The sequence below is a fragment of the Kwoniella europaea genome, chromosome 1, assembly GCF_036810445.1.
Source record: "Kwoniella europaea PYCC6329 chromosome 1, complete sequence".
NCBI classification, from domain to species: Eukaryota; Fungi; Basidiomycota; class Tremellomycetes; order Tremellales; family Cryptococcaceae; genus Kwoniella; species Kwoniella europaea.
In genome coordinates this window covers 9,397,654-9,424,932 of record NC_089487.1, presented here as the reverse complement: position 1 = coordinate 9,424,932, position 27,279 = coordinate 9,397,654, and the positions used below count along the sequence as shown (strand labels likewise).

Below are 27,279 nucleotides of genomic sequence, written 5' to 3'. Positions count from 1 at the left end.
TCCCTCTTCTGTTACTTCACTTTAATATTCCCTTTCGAATTAGCATATCACCTCTTACAGGTCATGAACTTGATATATAGATTTCAGTAGTAGTATATTAATGGATATCGATGAATGACAATGAACGAAATCTGCTCATTCCTCATCAACATCACAATTGATCTACGACCAAGTAAGTATGAACATTACATCATTCTATCTACATGGATAAACCCCTACTTGTCTTATCTATATTCATATTCAATCCCTAACCTAGATGATACCGATGCTCACTTTAATTTGTTCGATCCGTCATTATTACTAACACTCTACATTTTCCGATATCGATGATTTTTCTTCATTTCTTTTCGAACCGTGGATCTAGAAACCACTTTCCGCCTGTGGCCTACAATCCTAATCTTAATCCTGATCTGCTGAGAAACTTTTACCACACTAACATGTTGACACCACCTTATCATCCCATAGTACCCTCATAATTGATCGAATCATCTTTACGGCCTTTCACTCTTTATCTTACTCTTACTTGGCTTTATAAGAATTTCTCAGCGATATCAGGATATACGTCGAATCTTCTCTGAACCGTTATAGGTAAATTCCTTCTTGTGGTGTTCAAGAGATCGATATCTGTGGGACAGAAAGGAAAAGCTTAGTCAATCAAAATTGAAATCAAAATTGAAATTGAAGATGAAGATGAAGTTGCCAAATTCTTTTCAAAATGTATTGTTTGTCACTCACCGATATCAGCGTAGATTGTCGTAGGTTCATGAGAAGCTTCGACTAGGATGTCTCCTCTGTATCAAGGAAGAATGAGAATAGCAGGAGAACCAAGATCAGCCATGTTGCAACTACACCAAACCAAATGACCTGATCTGTTCGATCGTAGGAGGAACTTACAGAGGGTTGACAACCAATGAATGCCCGTACTAAGCAACAACGATCCCAACCCATCGTCAAATCTTTTTGCACTCCGTACTACAGCGTAAGAAAAGGCATTGAGTTGATAGACTTACAGCTTGATAAGATGCTTCGGGGTGTCGAGCAGGCGAGCACATAGCTACGTAGATTTGGTTATCGACAGCTCTACGGACGTGTGAAGACGAATGACCAAATAATAGTCAATAAGCATTCACTTGATGACGATTTCGATCAAATTAGATCTACAACAGACAATACACGACTACTCACCGAGCTCGTTGGAGGAGTGACCAGTGCATAGGTCCGGTGGTAGTGTTGAATGCAGCGGGGTAAATCATAGCCACGCAACCTATATAGCAGAACAGGCGAGAAATCAACATGGATGAGTGAGATACATGACAAGGTACCATACTACATACCTTGTCTAGCGGCAATAGTAGCCATTTCTGGGAATCTCTGTTATCGATTGGGTTGTACATCTATCAGTATCACTACGACTTGGGTGAAGGATGGAAGTCTGAGCGTTTTCGAAGAGTAGCACACTCACAATATCATAACAGATACCTAATCCAATCTTACCAAAGGGGGTATCAAAGGTAGTCAAGGATTTACCTCCAGTGAGGGTATCAGATTCCTATAGTATCCAATAAAAGATTTATCAGTTGTTTGTCACGAATGGTTGCCATGACTGGCGGAAAAGCAGGGATAATATGGACTCACTTTGAAAGTCTGTCTACCTGGGATATCAATATCGAACAAGTGGACTTTCTGATGAATAGCGACGAGGGTACCTGTTGAAGTTGGTTCATTGTTTTAAAGTATATCCCAGATGAGTATGATATTATGAAGACAATGTATACATGAAATTACGGGTCAGATGGAAAACAGAGTCAGAATCAGACTTACCACTTGGATCATACACTGTACAAGTATTAAAGATCTCATCTGTTCTATCATCTTTCTGGGGTATCGAGCCTTATTATTATCATACCAAAGCATAATTGTCAGCCAATCAATTGATCAAAACTAGTCGCTACATTTCTTCACATAACAGGCGAAAAACGATTCCCTTGTGAAGAGGCGATTCACACTACTCACCACCAATCAACCAGATATCATTATCTCTAGCCATCTCCCTCATAGCACTAACAGTCTCTCCCTCATCCACCTCATCGTACTTACTTCCCACATGAGGTACTCTTTCGGAATACTCTCTGAAAGCGGTGACGGCATAAGGTGAGTTCCAAATTTCAGGTAAGACGACCAAGTGTGGTTTGGGAGAGGATCGAGCAGCTTCCAGTACTGCTTGTTTGGCTACGGCTATGTTGGATGCCTTGGAGGACGTGAGGGAGCCCAGTTGGAGGAGGGCGAGACGAAATGGTTTGGCCGAGATGGATGCCATTGTGTGTACAGTGCTGATAAAGTTGGATGAGTCAATCAAGTGTGGAGATTGATGGGGGAACCCTGGTCGTCGTTGTTTTTATACGTGTGCTGGATCAGTAGACACACAGATCATGTATGAGCTGTAAGCTGACTGTGGACTGCTGCGCTGTGTATGTGTATCGACAAAAGATGATGGGATGATAGCAAGCTAGATCTGACCGTATTGACCGGCGGTTACTTACGCCTTGTTTTGAAGTTAACTTTACTCCCAGTCGCATACGCCCGGAACATGACCGGTCGACTCACTGCTCAAAGTGGTTCCTAGCATGAGTCAACTTACACTGTTGGCGGCCCAATGCGCAACGCAACGCCCAAAGCAAATCGACAAATTGGTACTACGATATGATATACGATCCTGCATGATAATTCGTTAAGACTGGTACTGATCACAGATAACTCAGGAAACACACACAAACTAAAAGCGACTATTGACATGTATATAACATGGTAAGGTAAAATATTGTCCATGGGATAGAAAGAAATAATGCAAGAAAAGATACAGATATATATGAACGTATGAAGTGGACTGAAACGGAATAAGGTGATACCCCAATGTTCAAAATGAAAACAATGGGAACGTCACCTAGGTTGAACAGAGGGAAGACGAAGACCATGGATCTGATCGGGTATCGTGGAGAATAATGATAATAATCCTAATCCGTGTTTGAGGAAATAAATTGTTCATCTATAAACACACAATATCTCTGTGTGGGAGTGTTGGTTTCGACTCCCTTCTCCGTTCCGCTTAAAGCATGAATACACCTATACCAGCGCCGACAGCACCCAAGACCATAGTCGTCCAAGCACCCGTCAACGCGTCCATACCTACGATCTGTCTTCTTGGCAAACCACCACTTGAGGATCCATTAGCTACTGCCGCTTCCGCAGACTCAAGCACGACCGAGTTGACGGCAGATTGATACTCGTTGTACTCTTGGATGGTACCGGCGGGCACGTTGGCGGTAGCTACTGTAGGTAAACTGAACACAGAACGACAAAATAGTCGTCAGGAACGTTACGCAAACAGTACGATAGGTTTTACTCACGCTGTGGTAGGTGCAGTCCAGGTGTAAACTGTGTACACTCCATCTCCTGGATCCAGCCAGTAGGTGGTAGTTCGCATAGGTGCGGCGGTAGTTGTAGGGGTATTGCCAACGACTCGTCTAGATGATACAAACAATTGAGTCAGTATATGTGACATTCGACTTTATTACAACTGTAATGATTGATGACGCAAAAGTGGTTGAGTAGAGAAATACATAGGAGGTACACTATATACACTCCTGTCGTCCCTTCCTATATCACTTGTGATTTATGATAGCCCAAACTCACTGTGTGGTAGTAGTTTTCCCCGTAGTAGTAGTATCCTCGTCGTCATCATCATCGTCGTCAGCAGCAGTAGTGGTAGTAGCGGTAGTTCTAGCAGTGGTAGTAGCTGTTCCGGTGAGAGTTTGGATAGTACGCGTGGTGGCTACTCCCAAGGCGTTGGTACCAGTCGATAAAACTACGGTATCACCATTCTGCGTAAAAAAAAAAGGGTAATCGATTAGCTCGTGTAATTCTGTAAAGAAAGTGAAAAGACCTCAAAGAGATGAAGAAGGCAAGTGGATTTAATGAGATGTACGATGTACAACGAATGTTCAATAGATAACAGACAGAACGAGAAATAAATAACAACGTCAATACTCACAGCCCAAGGGTAGGTGGTAGTAAACTGTTGAGCAGCTACGTTGCTCGCAGCTAACAATAAAGCCGATACGAGGGTCGATGAGGAGATGTGCATTGTGGATTTATGGATTTGTGATGAGGGAAGAAAGGCTGGTCGTGATTGAGATTGGGTTGAAAGGAAGGTGATTGATGCGCAGCAGATAAGTTTTCAGTTTCTTCCACTTTGAACAAAAAGTCCCAATTCTTATCTGATGGAGAGAACCTCTGAGTTGCCGTTCAATCTCTCTTAAGTGATCGTTGAGACCAAGCTTCAATCGATTGTCGTATGTTGTTGAACAGAAGTGTGAGAGGGCGCGTTTCTACGGTGATATGAGATAGGTTGGAGAAGGGATCAGGGTTGAATTGGATAAAGGATTGTTTGTTTTCCAGTTGTTGTTATTGATCTTTGGCCACTCCAGTTCTTCTATCCAGTAGTCCAGTATATCAATCGATGATCGAGCTTGTAGAAGTAGAATATCTGAGTCTGAATATGATGAATATGATATGTTGAACAAAATGAAGAAGTGAAGAAAGAAAGATGAAGGAAAGGAAACAATCACAAGCTAAGAAAGAGTAAGACATCGTCACAGGGTACAACACCAAGCACATTTTTGCTTATTGCTGGTAACGTAATTACAAGATACAAAAAAGGAGAGTGGCGGTGTTTGATCGATTTCCTAGTGGCCCATTACAGATCCATTTGTAGTGTTTCCTAATCAAATAAGAACCAAACAAACGCAGTAATCGGAATCATCGGCTATATGCATTGTGGCACCATTCCAACGACGGTGCAAGCGAGTAGAGAAGTGCTCGAGCGACAGCTTCTCTCTACCCAACATGTACGTCAAGAATCATTTCTCGATATGCATAGCTTCTCCCAAAACGAATGAAAAGTAAGATCAAAGAAGCAATCAACTCAGGTATATGTAGTCAATGTACGCATGTTAACCCATAAAAAACAAAAACGAAAAAAATGAAAGATACGAGTCAACTCCAATATCTCCTCTAATCAAGGTCTGACCTCGTTGATCTCAAAAGACAACCATTATCACAAAGCTACTCCTTCAATATGTATCTCTTACTCTCCAGAATTTTCTTCTTTTCAATTGTTTACTACATGTTCTGCCTAAGACTTGGATTCACCGTTTGATCCATTCAACACTTCATTCAAAGTTCCAACTCCATTCTGACCCTTGTGACCATTCGCAGCACCAGTCGGATTCCCATCAACTTGGCTAGTCGGTAATTTAGGTAAACCTAATGCGGCTCTTGAGAGCTTGATGTACCATTCTTTCATACCATTCTCGGTAGCCTTGGTCGTCCTCTGTACGATCGAGTATAAATCCTCTACAAAATGCACAAGGAGGGCATATCAGCGAGTTGACCTAAAAACAAGAAACAAGCCTAAACAATACTCACCATCCCATATCGTACATTTACTAGCAACCGTCGTACCGCTCTTCAAACCGCTCAGAGCGTAAGCTCCTTCTCCAGGCTCTACTCTTCCTTCTTTATTGGATGGGTTGGATGGGTCGATAAACCAATTCTGCGTGGACGCATCTAACAAATCAGGATAAATTCGACCAGCGACATCTAATCGATCAAATCAAGATTAAGATTACATTAGCTCCATCACGATATCCACTGATACCGGATAGGATGACTTACCGATGATATCTACCGTAACTTCACTTTCCTTCTCGTTCAATTGTCTATAATCGTATCCTTTCGGAGCTGGGTAATGGTGTACGAGTGATGTATCGTCTGTATCGCCATTGGCCTCTTTCAGAGATTCAGTGCCTGGTGTACCTTCCTTGGCCAGTTCAAAAACATCTCCATAGACTACACATCGCCATCCTGTCGTATTGGGTTTGCTTGGATCAGGATGCACCTCCACGGCAAGCACTCTACATTGACATATTCCCATGCAGTCAGCGCAAATATGGTTCGAAAGGTGAACTGCTGAACTGACCTGATTTTGAGGAATACACCTCGTTCCGTCGCACCTTCCGATGGAGATAACAAAGCGTTGGTGGGCAGTTCGTTTCGGGTCTTTTTCAATCGTACCAAATCATCCAGCCATATTCGCTCACCACCCCACCATAAACCCTGCAATCCAAGTATATAGATGAGCTGATATCAATCTTGTGATATTTGAATTTTAGCGATGCAACTCACCTGGTAAAGGTTCTTCTTCTGGGATAAAATAGCTTTCATATCTTCCGCACTTATATCTTGATCGTTTGGCAATACGTCAATCTTATCGGTTTGAGCCCACGCCTCTGCAATGTCCTACAATCACACGGTCAGCCATGACAGTCTAGAATTCAGAAGTTCGGTGTATACTCACCGAACCAATTTTCAGTGCTACGCTCAATCTAAACACTATCTCTTCATATTTATCAGACATCTCCAAGAACCTTATTCTCTTTGCCCAATTACCCTTCCAGCCTTTATTCACGAGACTCTCGAGCTCTTCTTGAGATTGGCCGGAACCTTTATGTTTTGCACCTTCTTTCTTCACACCTTCCTTCAACACTTTCTCAGCATGTAATCCTATACTATTCCATCCTGGTTCTCCTCCCATTAAATCACTCCCAGCCTGCCAAGGCAGAACATCCCTTCCATCTTTAATGATTTCGTCTTGGGCACTGAACATACCCAGCGGTCTAATGTGGTATTCGTAATAGTGTATAACGGTCTGATTCGAACTATCCAAAGAGGTAGGTGCTTGACCACCGAAAAGCGTCCATGCGGAAGAGGCAGATGCAGAAGCGACATCTCCGCTATTCAGAACTTTCATCTTCAGGAGTATGTTAGATATCAACCCTGGCCAATGAGTTACAGGTCTGAGACCAGGTGTAGGGGCGTGTGATGGAGGATCGATAGTATTGATTCTGAACCAGATCAATTCACCTCGTCCTGTTGCCATTCAATCGAGTCATTCAGCTAGATGAAACTACGGTACGTCTTCAGATAGATGACTTACGGAATCTTCTATGCGATCTCAATTCCTCAGCTCGTTCAGGTACGACAGCAGGGAACACGGCTTCTTCCCGCGGTTCCACCTTCTTCTTCTTGGCTGATCCTTCTTTCAGAGGTGAGCTACCTGATGGTCGTTTGGTAGCTGAGCTAGGCATGGACTGTCTTCTGTTAGTTCCTTTACTGTATTTACAGGTACACTGTTCACGGTCCATCAATATATCAGCTTCATCAGTGACGAGTGATCAATCTACGACAGCATGATCTGGCACTTACAGTTGTATGATCATCTAACGGTCTCGAAGTGTCAAATAACCACTCTGCATGATCTAAGAATTCAGGTACACTTCGAAACTATTCGATGAGATCTCCTGTCAGCTTCTTGAAATTGTTAGAGGCAATCGTCCTAGTGAAAGCTTACTTTCGCAACATCACGAGCTCCCTGAAATGTATGTCAGCATGATCTTGCTCATAAGCTTGTATAATTGACTCTTAGATTAAATCCAGCTGACGAGATGATGTGTCGACTCACATATACATAATGATCCGTTCTAACCTCACCTGAGGACTGTGCCTTCTTATGAGCGAATATCTTGTATCCCTCAGGTAAAGGTATACGTTGTTTCGATGCTACAATATACGATGAGATGGGTAAGCAATCGTTCAATCTTGGTAGGACATGACCGGATATCGAATTGAAGTATTTCGTTGTATCCCTCCTTCATCACATGGTACGCTACGCGTTTTCAAATGGATCGAGTACAACACTCACCATCCACATTCAGTCCCAGGTGATTTACTAAGTGCTTGGCTACCTGACTCGCATATAGCTCATATTTGGCTGTCCCAACGCCTTCCTCCTCGTACCATGAATCGGAACCTTTGATGGTCTCTGGGTATTTGGATGGATCACCATCCGTTCGAGGCCAGACCAGGGCGGGATGAGATGATTTGGACATGGCGAAGTCGCGTCGGTCTCAGCGTCTATCGAAGTAGTCACCTCGTGAGCTGACGGATGGAGGTTGCTACTGAGAAGAGAAAGAGAATGTTTTGATGATGGGTTAAGGGTACGGGTAATGTTGATGAACATGATATGTTATCCCTGCCCCTCATGCTCCCCTTTTTTCGAGAACGCGTCTACATGTTTATGATCGCTAAATGGAGGGTCAAATAAGGGATAGAGCGGAGTGCGGAATCAAAATGTTGGTTGTCGCTGTTTTACAACGAAATATCAACGAAATGTTGATGGCGATTCAACGATTGATTGAGTCTGATGTGCATAGGTGACGTGGTGAACAACATTGCCCCAACAATACAACCCAACCATAGAAAGAAGGTCAAGCGAAGTTGAGACTATACATCGAGAAAGGGACATCCAACGAATAGAAAAAATCTTCATATCGGCAGGATGATTGGATTAAAAGGTTTACTAAATGTGAGTTCAAATTCCAAATATCCTTCCCAGAGATGATCATCCTCCCACACAATTCGCTAATCTGTCATTTCATATCTTCGAATATGATGTAGGTCATCGATAATACTGGTGCATTGAAAGTGGAATGTATAAACGTATTGAAAGTGAAAACGAGATTAAAATCCACCGGTACAGCTACAGTAGGTAAGTACTCTATAGGTCGATAAAGGTCGGGCCTGGTGGAGTTTTGTGTTAACGAAATGAATTTGACTCTATAGGAGATGAGATAGTATGTGTGGTCAACAAAGCAAGACCAATCCCAGCCAACGAAGTAATCAAGAATCCGTCGTCTTCCTCGAATATACAGAAGATCAGAAAAGGTGATGTGAGAAGAGCGGTGGTGGTAAGGGTGAAAAAGACTGTTCAGAGATCTGATGGAAGTGTGGTGAGGTGAGTAAACTCATCGTGATAGCTATCACCCCCCATCATGCCTATTGAGAAAGAAGATAGATGGTGGGAAGATGGAAATTTGAGCTGATGAAAGGGATTACTGACAATAGGTTCGACGACAATGCAGCTGTCCTACTGAATAACAAAGGTGAAATGTTAGGTACAAGGATAGTGGGACCCGTAGCAGCAGAATTGAGGAAATCAAAAGGTGGTGCGGCAGGTGCAGGTGGTCGATGGGGTAAAATATTGATGTTAGCTCCGAAGGTGAGTAATATCCTGCCGACTTGACCTCTGGCGGATATTTGCTGATCCCTCATATGACATAGGTGGTATAATATACATAAAACTTGTGCTTTGCATGAACATCACCTGCATTATCACTATTCAGTCATTCGTCAATCTCTCTTTAAATTACTGAAACGAACTGTACGAATACTTCCCGCATCTGTTCCCTTCGCTGTGAGAATAAACTAATCAGAATAGTCTCGGAAGAGTGTATACAATCCCCTCATTTCATGATGAGCAAATTTCGCATTTGTCTATCCTGTTCCCTTTCTTTCTTCGTCTTCTCACTCAGGGGTGGTCTACCTCTCTTCCTCTTGGTACTTCCGCTTTCAGTATGACTCGTGACACTCTCCTTCGATACATCAACTTCATCTTGTGTCTTACCCCCTTCATCTTGAGACCTTGATTCCAATTTGAATTGAGCTGCCATCATAGGATTATCATCATTATCCTCGTCATCGAATTCCAATTGAAACAACTCCACTCCCGTGTCGCCTCGTCGGGACCGTCGGGATGCCATGGTCTCAGAAGAAGTGGTATCAGGGATCTCTTCATCGGCTTTTCGCTTTGATCCTTTACCACTCATTGAAGTTCGAGATCCTACCATGCAGTATGACATAAGATGCCTGCCTTCCCATGCTCGTGGTACAGTTAAGATGATGATACTTACTTTTGGTGTTAGCAGTAGTAGCTACTGCCGAGTTGCCTCTCACAGTGATTGAATCATCGTCTACTCAATTCGATAGGTAATTGAGTAAGTAAGCGAGAGAATATTCACTGTGATTCACACCTTGATTCATCTCATGGAGATTCTCGGTCTCACTCACCTGGTCGAGAGGAATCGCCTTTTGAAATGTCGATAGAAGAAGATGTAGAATTCTGAGTATTCGACATGATGCAGGACGCAAAAGACAATGTGTAAAGATTAGGACATAGTTGACATATGAAGAAAGAGCGAGAGAAAGAACAATTAGTAAGAAGCAAGAAATATATACTGTTGCCCTTCCTGATTTTTGAACACCTGAGTAAATGTAGAATATCGAGTCCCAAGCGAAAGAAGCTATTCGACTCGGTGTCTATGACTATGTCTTCGCAGTGGACAATGGATTTGTCGATACAGAACGCATCCCTGCCACTTCCCAGTGCTCCAATATTGAAGTCCAGACTATGCATCCCTTGTTGCCTTGTACATGGACATCGAAGTACATTTGTCCAACGTTCAATTCGTTATAGTGCGTTGGAGCTGTTTAGAAGTAACGATGCCTTCGCGAAGTATACTTGATCATCAAAAGATAGTGAAAGACGAGATGTACCAAATCAAAGGAGACATTGAATCTGAATGTATACAGTTGGCGTTACATGCTAGTGTTTATTCAAAAGCTCCCTCCGCCTGAGTTGTTCGGCTGTTGACAATAGTAGTCAGTCTTCATTCTTCGCTGGATGATAGACTGTATTCGATCATTTCACAGAAATTCGCACATAACAAATGGTTGAGGATCAAGTAGACTATTCACGCCACGTAGCCACTTGACATACTCTTGAGAGATGGAAGATCAAGGGCGGGTGCTTTTCAACAATTCTAGACTTTACGCCACCCCACAGCCGCCAAGGGATAATAATGTCAACAAAGACAAAGCGTTTCGTGCCCCGGCCGAGGAGGAGGAGGCTGCTCGTTACCTTTCCCAAAGGATGCGATGCATATGCATACCAAGCTAGCACAAGCTAGGCTAGGTATTCGGTAAGAAGTACCGGATGATCCGACTTGTACTTATACCAATATTTAAATAATATATTGATGTTTCTTTGCAACGAAGCGAAATACCAAATTGACCAATCAATGCATTTACCAATTCCCTGTCTTCTGTCAAGTACAGTCAAGTAGTCACAATGATCTTCGGGCGTACCGGCGGTATCGAAGGACATCCCATGTATTTACCAATCAATCAACCTGATCCCCTTCCTGAACGATGAAAGGGAACAGACTGCAATTTGCGCAGTAGTCGGTCCGACCAAGAAGCATAAGTGTGGGGTAAACTGCTTTAGCCTTTTAACGAGATTTCCAAGTCAGGGTAAAAAATAAAGAGAAGCAAGCATCTAGAACCTGAATATCAGTTTTTAGCATAGTTGTGTACGCGTGGGTAAGATTATGAGAAGTGGAGTAAGAACTCTAAATGGTGGAGAAGAGGGTATTTCTATTCTCCATTATCAGAAATTGAATGGTAGAGCATGGAGCATGGAGCGCCTTTCTTCTTCATGACAAGGACAAAGGGATAATTTAGGCGAAGTAGATATCATTTGTTGGTATTTGTATAAAAGGCCAGATCAGATCAGTATACAAAACAAATCAGACGAAATTTTTACTTTGTTGCCTATCAGTTCCCCCCCTTCCCCATAAACATATATAACCAAGGAATAGTTTATCTCTGATTTCCTTTTATCTTTTCATTTCTTCCCAAGAAAGCTTGTTTCCTCCCACACCCTTCCACATCCCAACCCCTTACATTGTAATTGCAAGATGTCTCTTCTCAGATCAGCTTTAACCAACGTGTCTCGAACTTCCCTTCGACCATCTGCATCTGCTGTCGGTAGAGTAGCCCTCGCTTCCAGGGGATACACCACTCCTACCCACGTACGAAGGGATAAGAACGGTGATCCACTCGAAGAACACAGAGTAGAGGTCGAACCTAAGATCGCTTCCATCGACGAATCAATCACTTTCGAACATCCTAAAGTGAGTCTGCACACGTTCATCCTCTACGTATGTATAGCTGACCACTCTCACTCCTGAAGAAATGGGCAGACAAACACCCAGGTCACGATATGACCAAAGGTGATTTCGGACGACACACCAAGCGAACCCTCGCTTCTTTCTCGATGGACGGTAAAGTCTGTCTTGTCACTGGTGCTGCTAGAGGTCTCGGTAACATGATGGCTAGAACTTTTGTCGAATCGTGAGTCATTTCGTTTCTGCACATATCAACACCCCACCCTCCATATATCATCTTCACACATATTCTTTGAGGGATATCATCCCTCCAAACATGCGTTTTCCCAAACATTCTTTACCCTTCCTACCAAAAAATTCATCAATTACATAAACCCTAACACACATGGTGCTAACTCTTGGGGGATCCACATCTTTAACAGTGGGGCCAACGCTATCGTCCTAGTCGATCTTAAGAAAGAAGAGGCTGAGAAAGCCGCTGAAGACTTGGTCAAGTGGTTCGGTAAGTCTCTCATCTCATCCCGTCTCTACCGCGATCATAACGTGTATGAGACCGGCAATTGATGATCTACGCTGTTCATTCATAGTCGAGAACGGTGAAGCCGAAGAAGGTGAAATCCAAGCTTTGGGTTTAGGATGTGATGTCTCGGACGAAACCTCGGTTGCTAAAGTTTTCGAAACTGTTAAAGAGAAGTTCGGAAGATTAGACGCATGTGTCACTGCTGCTGGTATAGTAGAGAACTATGTCGCTCACGAGTATCCTACTCAGAAGATCAAGAAGCTGTTGGATATCAACATTATGGGTGAGTTAATCTTGCGCCATATCAACTCCCATCGCACATCATTTCATCTCGTTGAACGCGGAAGTCATTTAGAAACCATGAACAATTTCACGGTTGGATAGTCGCTGATAACTTCATTTTCTTGCGCGTAGGAACATGGTATTGCGCTTTGGAAGCTGCCAAACTCATGCCCGAAGGTGGATCCATCACCCTCGTTGGATCCATGTCAGGATCTGTGAGTGATCGACTATCGAATCGCAGAGCAACAACACTGACTATGTACTTTCTCTCTGCAGATCGTTAACGTTCCCCAACCCCAGACCCCATACAACTTCTCAAGTGAGTGGCTGCATCGAAATATTGTCCTAGTCAATACACTCGAGTGCAGCTGACAATGTGTTAACCCATGATAGAGGCCGGTGTAAGACACATGGCTAGATCACTCGCCGTCGAATGGGCCACCAAAGGAATCAGAGTCAACTGTCTTGCTCCTGGTGAGTCGATACCCGAGTTTCCTGTTATATTCACGGATCACAGTTGCTGATATGTGTCAACTATTATGAATTTAGGATACACCTTGACGAACCTTACCAAAGTCATCCTCGATGCCAACCCTGTCCTGAGGGACGAATGGTTACACCGAATTCCAATGGGTCGATTGGCCGACCCATCCGATCTTAAAGGAGCAGTCATCTACTTGGCATCAGATTCGTCAAAGTACACTACAGGTGCTGAGATCGTAGTGGACGGTGGATACACTTGTTTATAAACTTGTTTGTTGGAGCTTTGGTGCTCGGTCGGAAGGAAAGATATCGAAAGAACAGGAAATGGAATGGACATTGATCAAAGCAATCACAATAATCTCTTAATGATAGTAATAAAATAGTAATAAATGCAATTTGGTCTGCCATATATGTAAGATAGAGATTTAAAGTAGATATTATGGAGACGAAATGAATAAATGTGCACTAAACACATGCAATAACGTGCACTGATGTTACTCGTAAATGAGCCCTTCGCAGAAACATACGTGAATTTGTCAAGTAGACCAATTTTGATGAACTGGGAGGCAATACGCTTTAAGCAGAATAGCATGTTGTAATGAAGTTGATGTGAGAGTTGAGCATCACTCTGTATCATTCCCAATTATGCTGAAGATAATCAAAGGAGCACAGTATGACTCAAGGAGATACAAGCGACCAGACCGATGAACCATTGTATTAACTCAATTACAGATAGGAAATCAATGAATGCATGATATTCCCTAAAGAATGTCGTACAAGACCCAGACTAAGTAAACATTTACTCGTCATCTTCCTCATCCTCATCAACGGCGATCTTACCAGCCTTGTAAGCTTCGATCTTCTCTTGGATTCTAGCTTGTTTCTCCTCCTTGGTGGATTTAGGAGTCTTGTGTTTCTTGGACTCGGCCTTCCACTTGGCAACATCCTTCTCGGTAGGGGTGAATGATGGGTCTTCCCTGATCTTGGCGTAGGCCTCGGTGTAGATTTCCTCGATATCGGCGGAAGAAACGTCGGCGGCGAGGTATGAAGCGAATTGTTTCTTGAATCTGATAGCATAACATATATCAGTAAAATGAAAAATACCCGAAGTATATTGCAAGGGCAATGGACGAGCTAAATGACTCACCGTTCATCATCTTCCTCTTCGAGGGATTCCATGTACTCAGCAACGTGACCACCGTGAATGTAGCTTTGAAGAACTTCAGCGTCGATGGATTTAGTTTCGGGATCGTAACCTGGGAATCTCTTCTCGTTGTGGGGGATGAAGATACCACCATCTGAAGCACCTTTCATGGCACCGAAAACTCTAGCACCGGTTGAGGTTCTTCTAAGACCAACATCGAGGTAAGCCTTGAAAGGTCTTGGCTCATCATCACCTAAAGCTTCGGTCAATTCGAGTTCACCAGTGGGTTCCTCAACACCTTCGTATTTGTCGGCCAAACCTAATTTGGTCAAAGCTCGTCTAGCGACCAAAAGACCGGTAGCGTAACAGGCTGTCCAGTTGGTGAGACCGTGCTCAATACCGTATTTGGGGAGTTCCTTGGAAGAAGCGTGAACGAGAACGGCATCACCCTATTACCACAATAAGAAACAAATGTCAATCTTCCGCTGGTAGTTCTGACTTTTGAGAGATGAAGATCAAACTCACTTGGATCTTGGCGTAGACGATTTGGCAGATCACTTGCTTGTTGGTGATTCTGACAACAAGTCGGTACTGAGTAGAGCAAAGCAAGTTGAGCATCAGTAAATCTGATCCGTTTGTCCTTCATCCTTCACCAAATCTTCCACCGCGAATGTACCCCTCACACTTCCAATCGTCCCACTCTTCATATGACTTGTTTATCCCACCATGACTCCTCTCCTCCCATTATTACATTAAGCCCTATGCAGTGGCCTTACTCACCTTGGGGGAAGCGTACTTGTTCTTAGCCTGAGAGACGAGCGCTCTTCTAGCTTGGTAGTCGGTCTTACCCTCTCTTCTTCGTCGGGGCTTGACTTGGTACCTGGAGAAGTAGGCGTCGTTCTTTTGGGTCTTGACGAAAGGCATTTTGATCGTCTTTTTGAAAGGATTGAAGGATGAAGAAGAAGGAGAAGAGGTATTATAGACTCGAGATAGGTGATGATATTGATAGCCACGACAGAGCGACCAGCAACAGCAGGCAGTAAGCAGCAACCAGCGAGCAGCCAGAAGGTGAAAATCTCCAATTCGACATTTTGGAGTGAATCGGCGTTTCGTTGAAAGGGATATTTCACCGTCAAATTTATTTGTGGCACATACCAGAGGTATGACACGTGCCAAAGTAGGTGTTTACGTAAGTGATGACCTCCACGTCAGTCGTCCACCTAGATCATAGATCATAGTCACCTGGAGGACGATATACATCTGACTTCTGACAACAGAATTGCAAGCAATCGTCGTGCAGCAACCAACAGTCAGCTCTAATAATGCGTCTCTACACACCCTTGGTCCTCGCGGTGGCCCTCCTGCCCTTTGCACAGGCAGGGATGTACGGCCAGCCAGTGTTGAACCTCGATGCCAAATCATTCAAGCAGGCCATGTCGACCGAACATGCAGCGGTGAGTGCGACATCACCTCACCTCTGTCAGCTACTTTGTACAACGCGCAGCCAACGGCAGCTGATGGTTGGTTCTATGATATGCTTAGATGGTAGCATTTGTCGCACCATGGTGTGGACATTGTAAAGCCCTCGGACCAGAGTACACCTCTGCCGCTCAATCCCTCTCACCCCTTATCCCATTCTACGCTGTTGACTGTGACGATCAGAAAAACAAAGGTCTGTGTGCGGAATATCAGATTCAAGGGTTCCCCACCATCAAAGCTTTCCCCCGAGCTGGAAAGGGTGCTGCGAGGGATTATCAAGGTGAAAGAAAGAAGGGCGCTTTGATAGAATATGCAAAATCCTTGGTACCGGATAGAGTGAAGAAATTGAAATTGGATAGTAAAAGTGGTAATGAAGATAGGATTATACGAACTTTCTTGGAAGAGGTGAGCTGAGCTCCTTTCGCCTTGTTGGTTGGATATAGCAATAATAGCTGACAGGCATGGGTAGAAACCTACTTTACCCCATGTATTACTTATCCATCCTTCCGCACCTTCCATACCGTTCTTGTGGAAAGTCCTAGCTCACAGATTATCAGGCAAAGTAAGTTGAAATACCATGTCCAACAGCGTTCGAATTGAGCTTACGAAATCGAATCGTAGATGCACCTCGGGTTTGTCCGTGATACCACTTCCCATTCTTTGATCTCTTCACTTGGCATATACGACTCGGCAGATACTACGAAAGACGCCACTAGAGTCGTATCGTGGCCTGCTGAGACTACGTCCAAGGAGGGCTTGACAGAGTACGAGGGTGAGTTAGTGAATCCACCAAAGACACAGACAAAGTGAATCAAAATCTTCGGCTGACTTCTCTTGTGCTGTGTAATACCATAGGAGCAATGAAATTCAACGCATTACTCGAATGGTTACAGTTCCAACTTACCGGTGAGACTTCCACAACGAACGATTCGGAGAAAGTCAAGCAGAAACCAATCAAGATACCTGAACCTATTACTTCTGCATATGAATCTGAAGCTGAAGCGACGGAAGAACGTTCAGTGAAGAGCGAAGCTGCTGCTAGGAGGGCGAAATTGGACGAAGCTGAACGAAGAGATAGAGAGAGAAGGGAAAGGGCAGCTGCGAAGAAAGCTGCCGAACAAGCATCAGAACACGGAAGTGGGACTGTTGATGATGCTCCTGATGCTATTCCACAAGAGGCGGTGGATGCTCAGCAGGTGACTGGAGAAGAAGCGTCGAAAGATGAAGCTGCTGAACCTGTCCCGGAGCAGACGGCAGAATTGCAAGATGAGGAAACGGTAGAGAAGACTGCTATACCTCATGAGGAGCTGTAGGGTATTGATCGTTGGGGGGTGTATCAATGATAGTGAACATATGCATGCTTGTTATACGTATATCTTGTCATGTTGTTGCTATCTTACCCAATGATTCCGGTTGTGATTCACCATATGTTGACACGGGAGATCCGGCGGAAGTGTTTTGTTTTTGCATGTATTCAAGATTTCGGCATGTTGAGATTTCGGATTTGCGAATCTCCTCTTCTTCGTATGCTAATAAAATTCATCATAATCTAACACTCATAGCATTACAACGGACATACAAAAAAACCAGATAGATCGTTGTTTGACATGTCATTGCCTATCTTCGCGCTTAGGACATGCCTGAGGTGTCAATCAGTATACCCTCGTGTGACCTCAGCCTCAACATCGACTGTTACTCGATCGATACCATCTTCCAATCGATATCTCAACACAGAGGTCGATACCTCATCACAGTCAGATAAGAAGATAAATACATGGTTCCTCAATCAACCTTCTCGACCTCTTCCTCTTGCTTCTTCATCAAAACGAGTTGAATCCTCCTCACAGATATCGCCATCATCCGAAGATACACAATCTATACCCTCCATACCTATCTCCACACCCTCGATCCTACTTCCCCTCCATAATTTTCTCACATCAACCACAAGCGAAGCTTCCGACGTACTTCATCGACATACTGTCCAAGTGTACGATACCACCTCCCTATCGCAGTATCTAGACGAGAGGGGCCAGGGAGACTTGGTGAAAGGTGAAGAAGGTTCCGGCGGATGGTACGATTGGGTTATAACTGTTCAGGTCAAAGGGAGGGGAAGGGGGGTGGTAAGTAGAGGAGATGGAGTGCTGAGAAGATGGGTGAGTGGATTTTTTTTGGTCCACTTGAATATCTCTTCGGGGGTTTATCAACCTTTCCTCTTTGCTTAGAAGATAAGATATGGTATGATAACTAGCATGAACATCAACTGATAGTTTCTTCCTGCTTGTTCCTCTTTAGCTCCTCAAAAACCCACTTCATCCTTCGATCCAGGCCTCACCACATGAATATCCCAAAACACCCCGTATACCCCCTGACTCAGATTGGTCCATCGTCCCTCTCAATCTTGGTCCAGATGCCGAGTTCAGAGCGTGTGTGAATCTGTTGAGTGAAGAAGGGGCGAGTAGGTGGAAATTGGATGAACTCTGGAAAAAAGCGCAGTAGTCAGATTGAATTGGTAGAATATAGAGCGATAGGACAATCATCTAGATGAGATATTTTGAGGCTGAGATCGATAGATTATAGACGCCGTGCTTAAACAGCATCGGAACTTCCGCATATCCCATCCAAACAGCGGAATTGTCATGGTAATAAACATCTTTCATCAACAATCAAACCCATGTGCTCGAATTTAGGACGCTGAATGCTCATCGCATATGATATGCATCTCATAAATGCATCTACTATATCTACCACCAATCTCACGATCTACTTCTATAACAAAGGTTCCACGTCAATCTCAAGCGATGAACAAGGTCTAGGCAATTCAAAGTTATTAAGCACTGTAGGATGTAAAATTCCAAGTGAACCAATGATGATATCCCTTGACCATGGTTTACCTTCTTCGGCGGAAGAGGGTAAAGCCGATTTGAGAGTTGAGGCAATGGTGGATAATGGTCCTTCGGATGATGGACCTGAGGGAGTAGGTTCGGTAGGTTGGACATTGGGTTTGGGTCGGTAATATACTGATGCGGCTCGACCAGGCAAGTAAGTAGGGTCTAATCCATAAGTTAGATCAGTCAATCACTCTCACTCATGCAAAAAGCAAAAAGAAATCTTGGACTCACCCTCTGAAGAAGCAATATAGTATCCATACTTTCCACTACTTTCCCTCTTCTCCAAGAACGGCACACCAAGCACTTGCATAACCCTATCTAACAATCCATGGGTAACTTCAAATCCAGATTTCTTATCCATGTAAACCGCACACAATCTCCTGTAATTCTTAGATTGTCTCTCCGATTTGGGATCTTGGATAGCCACATCGGAACATTCAAAGATCTTCATGGGCAACGCTAAAGCCTTGTTCTCCCGTACCGTCTTCAACATACCGGGTAATAAGGAGGTTCGGACTACTTGGTATTCTAAAGATTTGGGGTTGGCAAGGTGGATTGCGTAATGTCCTGGATCAGGTCGGTTGAGCCATGCGAAGTTCTCATCGTGAGAGCACTATTTTTCACATATATGTCAGCGTCAACGTACACCAGAATGATATTTGACTATGTACTCACCAAGATCAGAGGTAATGCCTCGATCCATCCAGCCATAGCACATTCTTTCCTTATCAGATCACCCAGCCTGTTCACAGGGAAGGCCTTCGCAACGGTATTGGTAGTAGGCATAGATTGCGGGAGATTGTTGAATCCGTAGGCAATAGCTGCATCTTCCATAATGTCACACTCGTGGAGGATATCAGGACGGGTAGGCGGTACTTGAACGTCGAGGGCATCAGCATCGGAAGTGGAAGGTGTAGCGATCAATGACATTCTGGTAAGAAGAGTGCAGATCTCTTCTCGAGTATGGGTGAGACCGGTAGCAGCGTTGATATAGGATGAAGAAGCCGTAGTGGGTCGAGGAGCAAGAGGAGGTGAGAGGTGGGATGATCCATCAGGCATAATGATTTTGACGGGTTCGATACTGCATGAATCAGATGATCAGTTGAAAGGGAAGTTGTCCATGCGCTCGCTTCAACTCACGTGAAGGGAATTTCGGTGTACTCGGCGAACATGGTTGAGATCATGTTTATGACGATGTCACTATCAAATCTGGGTCAGCTACAATACGAGTAGAACGTATAAGATTGGCGCACAGTTTGGTCTTGTCGGTGGCGGTTGTATCAATGAAGATGTTTTTCGTTTTACCAGCGATGATTTTGGAGTCTGCGTGAACATCTAATTCAGCATTCTTGTTGATGCAGATGGTCGTGAATCACTCACGTTGCGAGTTGATGATGGGAGGCATAGACAGAACTCTATCTTTACTATCATAGATGATAGGGTAGGCAGGAGCATTTCTGATGATGTTGAGGTATCTACTAAGGTGTCGGTCGGTCTAGATCAACACGATCAGCATAAAGTGGTTACGAAGGAGGATGTGATGTAGCTTACCTCATAAACACCCATCAACTCCTCAGCCGTATACTCCTGATCCTTGTTCAATGGCGCGAACTTGATCTTCTTTGGATCTTTACACATGTACCTGAACGGTCCCTCGACGGTATCCAAATCGTGTGTACCGATAGCCACAAATTTACGTTGTCTACATAGATTCTGGTGTAACTTGTCTTGCAGGTCGATGAAGCTCTCGTACTCTAACTGGTTCATTGGTCGGGATAGTCGGAGGATGGCCGAGGCGAAGTATGGTCGGAGAGGTGAAGTCTACAGGCTACAGCGATTAGCATATCGCTAGAAGAATACCATGACGATGAGATCAGGAGAGGTGAGAGACAATATAGACCTGTCCAATACGTGGTCAAAGTGTTTGAGTGATATGAAAGCTGTACTTACCGAAGCTTCAACGTAAACCTCCTGCAACTTATCTGGCACTGACAAAGTATACGTCGGAGGCTGTTCCTTCTGCAGGAAGATCCTCAAAGATCTGGCTAATCCTTCTAAACAGAGCAGGTCGTATCGGTTTGCTGGGATCTCAATTTTCAGTTGAGGTGGTGGGGTGGGTAATCCCTTTGCTCGAGCCTCTTCTACATCTTTGGTTGTCTAGACGCAATACATAGATGATGAGTATAATTCATATATAGCAGACTTGCTTGCAGTGTACACTTTATCAACAGAAGGTAGATATAACTTACATCTTCATCAAGCTCAATACCAAAGTCGAAACACAGCTCGTCGAACTCATGGGTGGTATATTCCCTTTCCAACCTCCTGTAAAGTTCAGCTTTGTCTACTGTGATAGTGGGCTAAAGAAAGTATTTGTATGAGCTCTGTTCCGATTAGACTCTGATTGCCCGCTTACCATTGTGCTACTCTACTGTCGAATGGCTGGATAGTAGAAGGTCAGGTGTGCTTTTGATGATAAGTTCTGTAAGATGTATCGGATGAGATAAAAGTTGAATTTGGGAACAAAGTGGACGAACGAGTCAGGTCAACGTCAAAGTCAGTTTTCGGATTACGGAATCAAATTCAGATAGAGTGACCATGGCAAAATCAAACCTCTCATCTTCATCTCACAGTCGCATGCATACAGAGGTACAGAGGGATGTACGGATGAAGAGGTATCATGCACTGGATCGAGAACATGACTGGGTAGAAGATAGTTATTGCCGAAAAAATGAAGCAAGAAAATGCATGATATCAGATATATCAATTGAAACCCCCCTCGTGTAAGTCCACCAAAGTAGGTGGATAACTTTTTTGAAATATGATTCTCATCTATATTATCATTATCTACCCCCCCGTCCGCCTCTCCTACACTTCTTTCATTGGACAGCCCGCCGTCTACTCCTTGACCTTGTATCCTACAAGATTTCTTCGTCCGACAATCTCACCGATTTTGAAGATACCGTAAGCCTCAAGAGCCTGTTGGGATGAAGTAGATAAACGAAAGAGGGGAAGAGGGGAAGATATAGTTCACTCGATCAGTATTTGGATCTTATTGTTATCGTTCAATAGTACGCGAAGGCAAGACTCACAGCAACACCCAATCCAGCCCATGCACCAGTTTTTAACAGATCCCTCCAGTAACCTAAATTCGAAGCTCTCGACCAGATTTGGGAGTAGGCTCTGGCCCAAACGGCAGTATCGAGCGGTGGAGATAATTTCTCAGCTTGCCATACTTGCTTGGCTACTGATGCTACTACTTTCGAGTTGTATACGAGTGGTTCTCTGTAGCCTAATAACCACAAGTGAAACAAAGCAAAGAAACAGATACGGATACATGATTAGTATATTTAATCACAAATTTCCCTTTTTGAGTTCAAATCCGACTCACCACCAAGGGCAGAACCGACTCTTTCACCCAAAGGTCCAGCTACCTTCTTGACAGTAGCGGCAGTTTGGTTGTAAGCCTTTTGTGCCCCCTCGACTGCTTTTTGCACATTAGGGTTGTTTAATGGGGAAGAAGAGGATGAGGAGGATGAGGATGAGGAAGAGTTGAATCGTCGACCGACAAGTCGGGTGGCTCGGACTACTTGGGGTCTCATTTTGGGCAAGTTAGACAAGGATATGGTGAGAGGAGCTGAGATGTTATTGCGTATACATCCATCTATCGCATCTATCTGTCTCATGTTACCAGGAATGGGATGGCTCGGAATGGTAACGCGATGAGAAAGAATGGGTGGTGTAGTGCGAGTGACGGAATTAACCGGTGTAATGTCAAGTGTGGCACTCGTCGCAGAGGTACCACATGCGTTGATGGCTTTAGGTCTGCTACCCTGAATCCCAAGGTGACCGATGGCGTCCACTCGTATCAATCTGTCACAACCTTCTACATCTTTCTCTGTCCAACACCTCCTCTTCCTCATCTCTCTCTCTCTCTCTCTCTTCATACATTCACTCTATAATACAAAAACACAAAACAAAGCAAAATGAACAACCCAGCGGTATCCAACTTGATCATCTCCCTCGGTGCCATGCAAGGTTAGTGTAGCTGATTCAATCTTCCTCCGGTTTTTATAGCTGATACATGGCATTTGCTGTCGTCTGACCAGTGGCCCGAAGGATCCCAATGGATGATCCTCAAACTGTCAACTACCTTCGTATCGGATACGTGGCAAGTCAAGCTATCTCATTGGCCATCTACTACTACATCACCCTCAAGGTGAGTCAACCGTATTCCCCATGCCATCTTTCGAGTAGGCATTTAGCTGACGCTCTGGAAATAATGTATTCAGATCAGAAAGAGAAATGATCTAACGGTATTGAAATACGTTAATCCAGCTCCTCCTATGGTCAGTTGGAGAAGAATGTTGTTCAGATCTTCCGAGAGAACTCAGCTGACATATCGTATGGTGTACAGAACCCCGATGCTAAACCTGAGTTGGTCCAAACTACCGTCAAGGATTATGATCTCGCTGAAGTTGGTAAAGCCATCAAGAGTTTGTTTGTGGTGAGTACCAGCTTCGTCCGGAGTACCGAACTTCGACCCGAATGGACAGCTGACTTCTACAATTTGTCTTGTTATAGTCCCTTGCATTCATGGCTTTCCTCGTGAGTTTCGACCGGCTTTTACCTCTCTCTTGCTGTCTTTGCAAAAGCTAATTTGCATCCTTTTGTTACAGCACGGATACCTTAAATACACTCAACCACTCTTCATCCAAGGTCTTATGGGACTCAAATCAACTCTCGAATCTAACCCTGCTAAATTACATCTTTGGGGTAAGAAGGCTGAAGGTGATTTGGCGAGACCTTTCAAAGCCGGTGGTGGATTATTGGAATCTTTGACTGGTAAAGCATCTGGACCTCAGACTGATGCTGCTTCCATCAAAGCAGCAGAGAAGGCTGGAGGAAAATCTGAATAAACTGATTCAATCAGTGAGATAGATGGTTGAAAATGCACTTAGCATATGAATTTGACCTGAGATATATAGTGTTGTGGCTCGTGGAAGGTAATTGTTTTAAGGTAGATAGGAGATAGGTAAATGTTTGAACTCAGGATAAAATGTAGATGCAAACCATACATACATACTAACATCATCATGAATGGATTATCATGTTTGATGCTCTCGCTCACAAGACTACGATTTCTAAGGATTGATAGCGGATGATATTGATTTGATATTCATGCAAGAGAATCTAGTATAGTATGAAGCAAGACCTGATTGACCATGATATCTACTGATAAATAAACAAACACCTAATTTCCTTCCGAAGCTACTGTACTACCGAAGAATATCGAAGCGGAACCAAGATGTTGGAAATTTTGTGTTACGACAATCAACAAATTCATGAAATAGGTTGGGTTAAGCGAAATGCAAATAATGCCAATTGATCATCACATCTTCATACCTTCTAAGATCTTGTAGTGGATTGCATTGATATGTGAATATAACCCAAATCTTCGGTTCTGTGTCTTCTCTCGTTTTATGCGATTCGCTGATTTACTGAATAATCTGTTAATACAACCTTTTTTCGTGCTAAATTCGCACTCTCATCTTATCATCATTGATGCCCCTGGCCTTGCCCTTGTGAACCACCCAATACGTCCCTCAATCCACCACTGATCTTCCTTCCAGCGGTCCCGTAACCCGGCCTTTCGGACGTATATGAGCTGTTACTCAATCCTCTCGGACGGGAGTAAGGAGTGGTCGTTCCAGATACAGTAGGCGGAGGGGAGAACGATAAATGTTGGGTAGGAGGGGAGAAAGGTGAGTTGAGAGATGTTTGCGAGAAAGTCCTATGTGGGTGAGGATGGGGGAATTCGCCCGCTGAAGGTGTTGAAGGAGGAGGCGAAGAGATGGAAGGGCGGGATTGACCTTGAGATGCTTCTTTAAGGAGGAATTCGACGAACAGGTTGGAGAATGACTGGGAGGGTGGTATTACGCAAAAGTCAGCCCGATGGTACATTTAATAATCGATGAAAAAGGTTAGTATATTATGTCTCGAAAATCGTGCAACTCACCTCATTCATAGCAGCTTCCTCTTCTGCCGTCCTCTCCTTCTCCTTCCCACTTGCTCTCCTACCTTTACTTTCCACAGCCAGATTGGTCCCACCCTTACGTTGTAATCCCGCTTTCTCACGCTCGTTATCGTCCCACGACAAGATCGTCGACAGTAGGGATAACATCTCAAACCGTTTCGTATCGCCTCGAGACGTAGTGAGGAATGAGAGGAGGATGTTGGTGACCAGACGACTGTGGTGGGGACAAGGCAAATTAGCATTGAATAGACGAAAGGTCACACACGATAGTTGGCCGTAATAATGTGATAGGAATGATTCAATTCATGTCTCTTTAGAAACGGTACTGTAATGTTCACTCACCGATCAACATTGTTGTCAGAAGAGTTCTTCCGTAACCTCCTCAAAGCTTCTGTCAGATGTTCATTATTCACCACGGCTACGAGGCCCATGAGATCAGCTTGAGCATCTCCCGAAGAATATTAGCAGACCCACCATCATGCCTCAACTTCCCTATCAACACATTCTTCTCCCTCAATTCTCTCTCGAGTTGTCCCACTTTCCCAGCACTCGACGATACTTCGCTTAACCTAGTCTCGGCATTTGCGCAACGTAATTTGTATTCTGATAGTGAAGTTGCTGCTAGACGTAATTGGGTTTCTAGTTCGGTCGTTGCCTGACGAAGTTCCGAGTCTTTGGCTGTCACCACATTAAGCTTAGTTAGCCAATAGCCAATCACCATACTGGACAATAAACAATGAAAAGATAAGGAGAGTTTAGAGAGAGACAGGAGTGATACGATAATATAATGTAGCATATACTTACCAATTTGGAATTCTTCCAGTACTTCCTGTAGATTCATTGCTCTCTGTCTCTCCTCTTCTAACTCTTTCAACGTTTGCTCCAATCTGCTTTTCTCGTCACGCTGGTATCTCTCTATCAATCTTAATTCATCTTCTATCGACTCTCTCTTCTCCCTTTCTCGTCCAGCTTCCACCTCCCATTCTTCCCTTTCTATCCTCAATCTCTCCATCTCGCCCCTTAACTCCCTCATCTCCCTAGTCAAACTCAGTACGTCTGACGATGACGAGTCAGATTGAGATCGCAGCTGGTTCAGCTGAGTGGTGAGGTTGGAAGATTCCTGCGAGGCAGATGATAATTCCGCTTGCAAGGAGCTGAGTGTCTCTTGTAATGCGCTGTTTTCAGAGGTGAGGACGTTGATTGTATTTTCACGTCTATCAAGTTCTTCCTATATCATTATTCTTCATCAGCTCTGTCCCTGCTTTCCTCCATTTAAGCTTACAGCATCTTCCTTTAATTTGTCTCCCAATGTATTCCTCATAGCTGTCAACTTCCCCAATAACCCTTTATACTGATTCGACAATTTATCATTCTCATGTCGGACTGCAGCTAATTCCTGCTCGAGCTCGGCTATTCTCTCTTGAGGATCATCATTGTCATTGTGGTTCTGAGAGCCATTGGCATTCGGTGAAGATGGTTCGGCCTTGGGGTTGGGGTCAGGAGAGGTAGGGTTGGAAGATGATGATGAAGGTCCCGCTTGGTCGTTGTTACCGTTCGTCGGTGCTACTGCTGCGCTTGAGTCGGACATGATGATGTCGCTGTCTACTCGGTGGGAGTGCTCAACGTCGCATGAGCTGTGAATTTCCTTTGAGTGATCGTCTGTGATATGCGATACTGGTCAAGCTGTACTATGCTATATATGCTGTCAGGATAGTATGAGAATATTGTATGAGCTGGAGTGAAAGTGGTGGTGGTGGTGGTGGTGGATGTCTGAATTTACGTGATGTTACACGCGGTCACGGTCATCTCCACTCCCAGTGGCTGTCATCGATCACCACATCTGACAGAGGCAGTCAGCTCATGCCTGCATGGACGGCGGAACAGCGACTAATCCATTATCATGATCATACTTATCATACTGAAGGCATGGTCATTTTCCTCTGACATCTGATATCCATGCAGACTCTTTACGCAAAAAGTGGTGTGATCCGAGTGGCCTGCTCAGGCCCCAATAGAATTCTTGAAATTATACTGCCGCCACTCGCCCACTTGCTCAACAACCTACAACAAATGTCTACCTGGATCTAGCAAAGCGAAGGTCATATCACCGCCAGAGTCAAGCCCGTTATCGCATGTTCCTACCAATACCATCACCTTACCGATCGTCGCCCTCCGACTTGACAAGCCAGACGAAGTGTACAGACGCGCTGTATCGCCCGCTGAAGCAGTAGCCGTGTGTTTCTTAAGTGCGGCAGCTTGGATGGAATTCAAGACAGCAGTGACGGGACGATCGTATAACCCGCCTGAGTCCACCACAAGGAATGAGATACAGGATGCCATCCTCGAAGTTAAGATTATGATCAGACTCACGTCATTCTGGTAAGTATCTCTTTGTGCCAGACAGAGGTGGTGAGGGACAAGAATTGAGAATAGAAGAAAAAGTCAATGCAAAAGGATTATGTTGTTGATTCTGAGTAATCGTGGGTTGATGGCACGTTAACCACCTTTCAATCCTGCTGAATCTA

At 44.1% G+C, this 27,279-nt stretch overlaps 14 protein-coding genes across 14 annotated transcripts; 5 read left to right on the top strand and 9 right to left on the bottom strand.

Annotated features, from left to right (window-relative positions):
- Nucleotides 1-529: 529 nt before the first annotated feature.
- V865_003597 (uncharacterized protein) lies at nt 530-2,317 on the bottom strand (the record flags this gene model as incomplete). Its single annotated transcript, XM_066227389.1, has 10 exons — nt 530-624; nt 736-791; nt 895-923; nt 1,011-1,080; nt 1,186-1,264; nt 1,335-1,371; nt 1,463-1,549; nt 1,636-1,706; nt 1,822-1,890; nt 2,014-2,317. 10 exons carry the CDS (start codon nt 2,315-2,317, stop codon nt 530-532), a joined length of 897 nt encoding a protein of 298 aa, XP_066083486.1.
- A 786-nt stretch (nt 2,318-3,103) lies between these two features.
- On the bottom strand, nt 3,104-4,141 carry V865_003596 (uncharacterized protein; the record flags this gene model as incomplete). Its single annotated transcript, XM_066227388.1, has 4 exons — nt 3,104-3,338; nt 3,405-3,521; nt 3,691-3,878; nt 4,049-4,141. 4 exons carry the CDS (start codon nt 4,139-4,141, stop codon nt 3,104-3,106), a joined length of 633 nt encoding a protein of 210 aa, XP_066083485.1.
- A 1,050-nt stretch (nt 4,142-5,191) lies between these two features.
- On the bottom strand, nt 5,192-8,006 carry V865_003595 (uncharacterized protein; the record flags this gene model as incomplete). The annotated part of the gene is made up of 11 exons (XM_066227387.1): nt 5,192-5,412; nt 5,485-5,658; nt 5,734-5,972; nt 6,038-6,174; nt 6,244-6,357; nt 6,416-6,987; nt 7,055-7,247; nt 7,324-7,401; nt 7,469-7,489; nt 7,580-7,677; nt 7,820-8,006. 11 exons carry the CDS (start codon nt 8,004-8,006, stop codon nt 5,192-5,194), a joined length of 2,034 nt encoding a protein of 677 aa, XP_066083484.1.
- Nucleotides 8,007-8,455: 449 nt separating this feature from the next.
- On the top strand, nt 8,456-9,246 carry V865_003594 (ribosomal protein L14; the record flags this gene model as incomplete). Its single annotated transcript, XM_066227386.1, has 5 exons — nt 8,456-8,482; nt 8,575-8,665; nt 8,740-8,911; nt 9,022-9,175; nt 9,238-9,246. 5 exons carry the CDS (start codon nt 8,456-8,458, stop codon nt 9,244-9,246), a joined length of 453 nt encoding a protein of 150 aa, XP_066083483.1.
- Nucleotides 9,247-9,419: 173 nt separating this feature from the next.
- V865_003593 (uncharacterized protein) lies at nt 9,420-10,090 on the bottom strand (the record flags this gene model as incomplete). The annotated part of the gene is made up of 3 exons (XM_066227385.1): nt 9,420-9,796; nt 9,867-9,926; nt 10,024-10,090. The coding sequence occupies 3 exons, from the start codon at nt 10,088-10,090 to the stop codon at nt 9,420-9,422; spliced, it is 504 nt and encodes a 167-aa protein (XP_066083482.1).
- Nucleotides 10,091-11,711: 1,621 nt separating this feature from the next.
- On the top strand, nt 11,712-13,472 carry V865_003592 (uncharacterized protein; the record flags this gene model as incomplete). The annotated part of the gene is made up of 8 exons (XM_066227384.1): nt 11,712-11,927; nt 11,987-12,147; nt 12,344-12,423; nt 12,509-12,724; nt 12,856-12,938; nt 13,000-13,042; nt 13,117-13,197; nt 13,273-13,472. The coding sequence occupies 8 exons, from the start codon at nt 11,712-11,714 to the stop codon at nt 13,470-13,472; spliced, it is 1,080 nt and encodes a 359-aa protein (XP_066083481.1).
- Nucleotides 13,473-14,005: 533 nt separating this feature from the next.
- V865_003591 (uncharacterized protein) lies at nt 14,006-15,274 on the bottom strand (the record flags this gene model as incomplete). Its single annotated transcript, XM_066227383.1, has 4 exons — nt 14,006-14,273; nt 14,354-14,799; nt 14,876-14,941; nt 15,131-15,274. The coding sequence occupies 4 exons, from the start codon at nt 15,272-15,274 to the stop codon at nt 14,006-14,008; spliced, it is 924 nt and encodes a 307-aa protein (XP_066083480.1).
- A 398-nt stretch (nt 15,275-15,672) lies between these two features.
- V865_003590 (protein disulfide-isomerase domain) lies at nt 15,673-17,142 on the top strand (the record flags this gene model as incomplete). The annotated part of the gene is made up of 5 exons (XM_066227382.1): nt 15,673-15,804; nt 15,893-16,234; nt 16,299-16,391; nt 16,451-16,601; nt 16,685-17,142. The coding sequence occupies 5 exons, from the start codon at nt 15,673-15,675 to the stop codon at nt 17,140-17,142; spliced, it is 1,176 nt and encodes a 391-aa protein (XP_066083479.1).
- A 294-nt stretch (nt 17,143-17,436) lies between these two features.
- Nucleotides 17,437-18,325, top strand: V865_003589 (uncharacterized protein; the record flags this gene model as incomplete). The annotated part of the gene is made up of 2 exons (XM_066227381.1): nt 17,437-17,982; nt 18,122-18,325. The coding sequence occupies 2 exons, from the start codon at nt 17,437-17,439 to the stop codon at nt 18,323-18,325; spliced, it is 750 nt and encodes a 249-aa protein (XP_066083478.1).
- A 270-nt stretch (nt 18,326-18,595) lies between these two features.
- V865_003588 (phenylalanine-tRNA ligase, beta subunit) lies at nt 18,596-21,136 on the bottom strand (the record flags this gene model as incomplete). The annotated part of the gene is made up of 10 exons (XM_066227380.1): nt 18,596-18,879; nt 18,949-19,330; nt 19,393-19,798; nt 19,858-19,917; nt 19,971-20,040; nt 20,098-20,212; nt 20,269-20,538; nt 20,668-20,874; nt 20,967-21,077; nt 21,134-21,136. The coding sequence occupies 10 exons, from the start codon at nt 21,134-21,136 to the stop codon at nt 18,596-18,598; spliced, it is 1,908 nt and encodes a 635-aa protein (XP_066083477.1).
- A 479-nt stretch (nt 21,137-21,615) lies between these two features.
- On the bottom strand, nt 21,616-22,319 carry V865_003587 (uncharacterized protein; the record flags this gene model as incomplete). Its single annotated transcript, XM_066227379.1, has 3 exons — nt 21,616-21,696; nt 21,810-22,009; nt 22,109-22,319. The coding sequence occupies 3 exons, from the start codon at nt 22,317-22,319 to the stop codon at nt 21,616-21,618; spliced, it is 492 nt and encodes a 163-aa protein (XP_066083476.1).
- A 384-nt stretch (nt 22,320-22,703) lies between these two features.
- V865_003586 (uncharacterized protein) lies at nt 22,704-23,636 on the top strand (the record flags this gene model as incomplete). The annotated part of the gene is made up of 6 exons (XM_066227378.1): nt 22,704-22,755; nt 22,827-22,936; nt 23,010-23,066; nt 23,135-23,224; nt 23,302-23,325; nt 23,397-23,636. The coding sequence occupies 6 exons, from the start codon at nt 22,704-22,706 to the stop codon at nt 23,634-23,636; spliced, it is 573 nt and encodes a 190-aa protein (XP_066083475.1).
- Nucleotides 23,637-24,276: 640 nt separating this feature from the next.
- On the bottom strand, nt 24,277-26,342 carry V865_003585 (uncharacterized protein; the record flags this gene model as incomplete). The annotated part of the gene is made up of 6 exons (XM_066227377.1): nt 24,277-24,639; nt 24,737-24,968; nt 25,097-25,172; nt 25,229-25,432; nt 25,559-25,982; nt 26,037-26,342. The coding sequence occupies 6 exons, from the start codon at nt 26,340-26,342 to the stop codon at nt 24,277-24,279; spliced, it is 1,605 nt and encodes a 534-aa protein (XP_066083474.1).
- Nucleotides 26,343-26,815: 473 nt separating this feature from the next.
- V865_003584 (uncharacterized protein) lies at nt 26,816-27,094 on the bottom strand (the record flags this gene model as incomplete). The annotated part of the gene is made up of 1 exon (XM_066227376.1): nt 26,816-27,094. The coding sequence occupies one exon, from the start codon at nt 27,092-27,094 to the stop codon at nt 26,816-26,818; it is 279 nt and encodes a 92-aa protein (XP_066083473.1).
- Between the last annotated feature and the right edge of the window lie 185 nt (nt 27,095-27,279).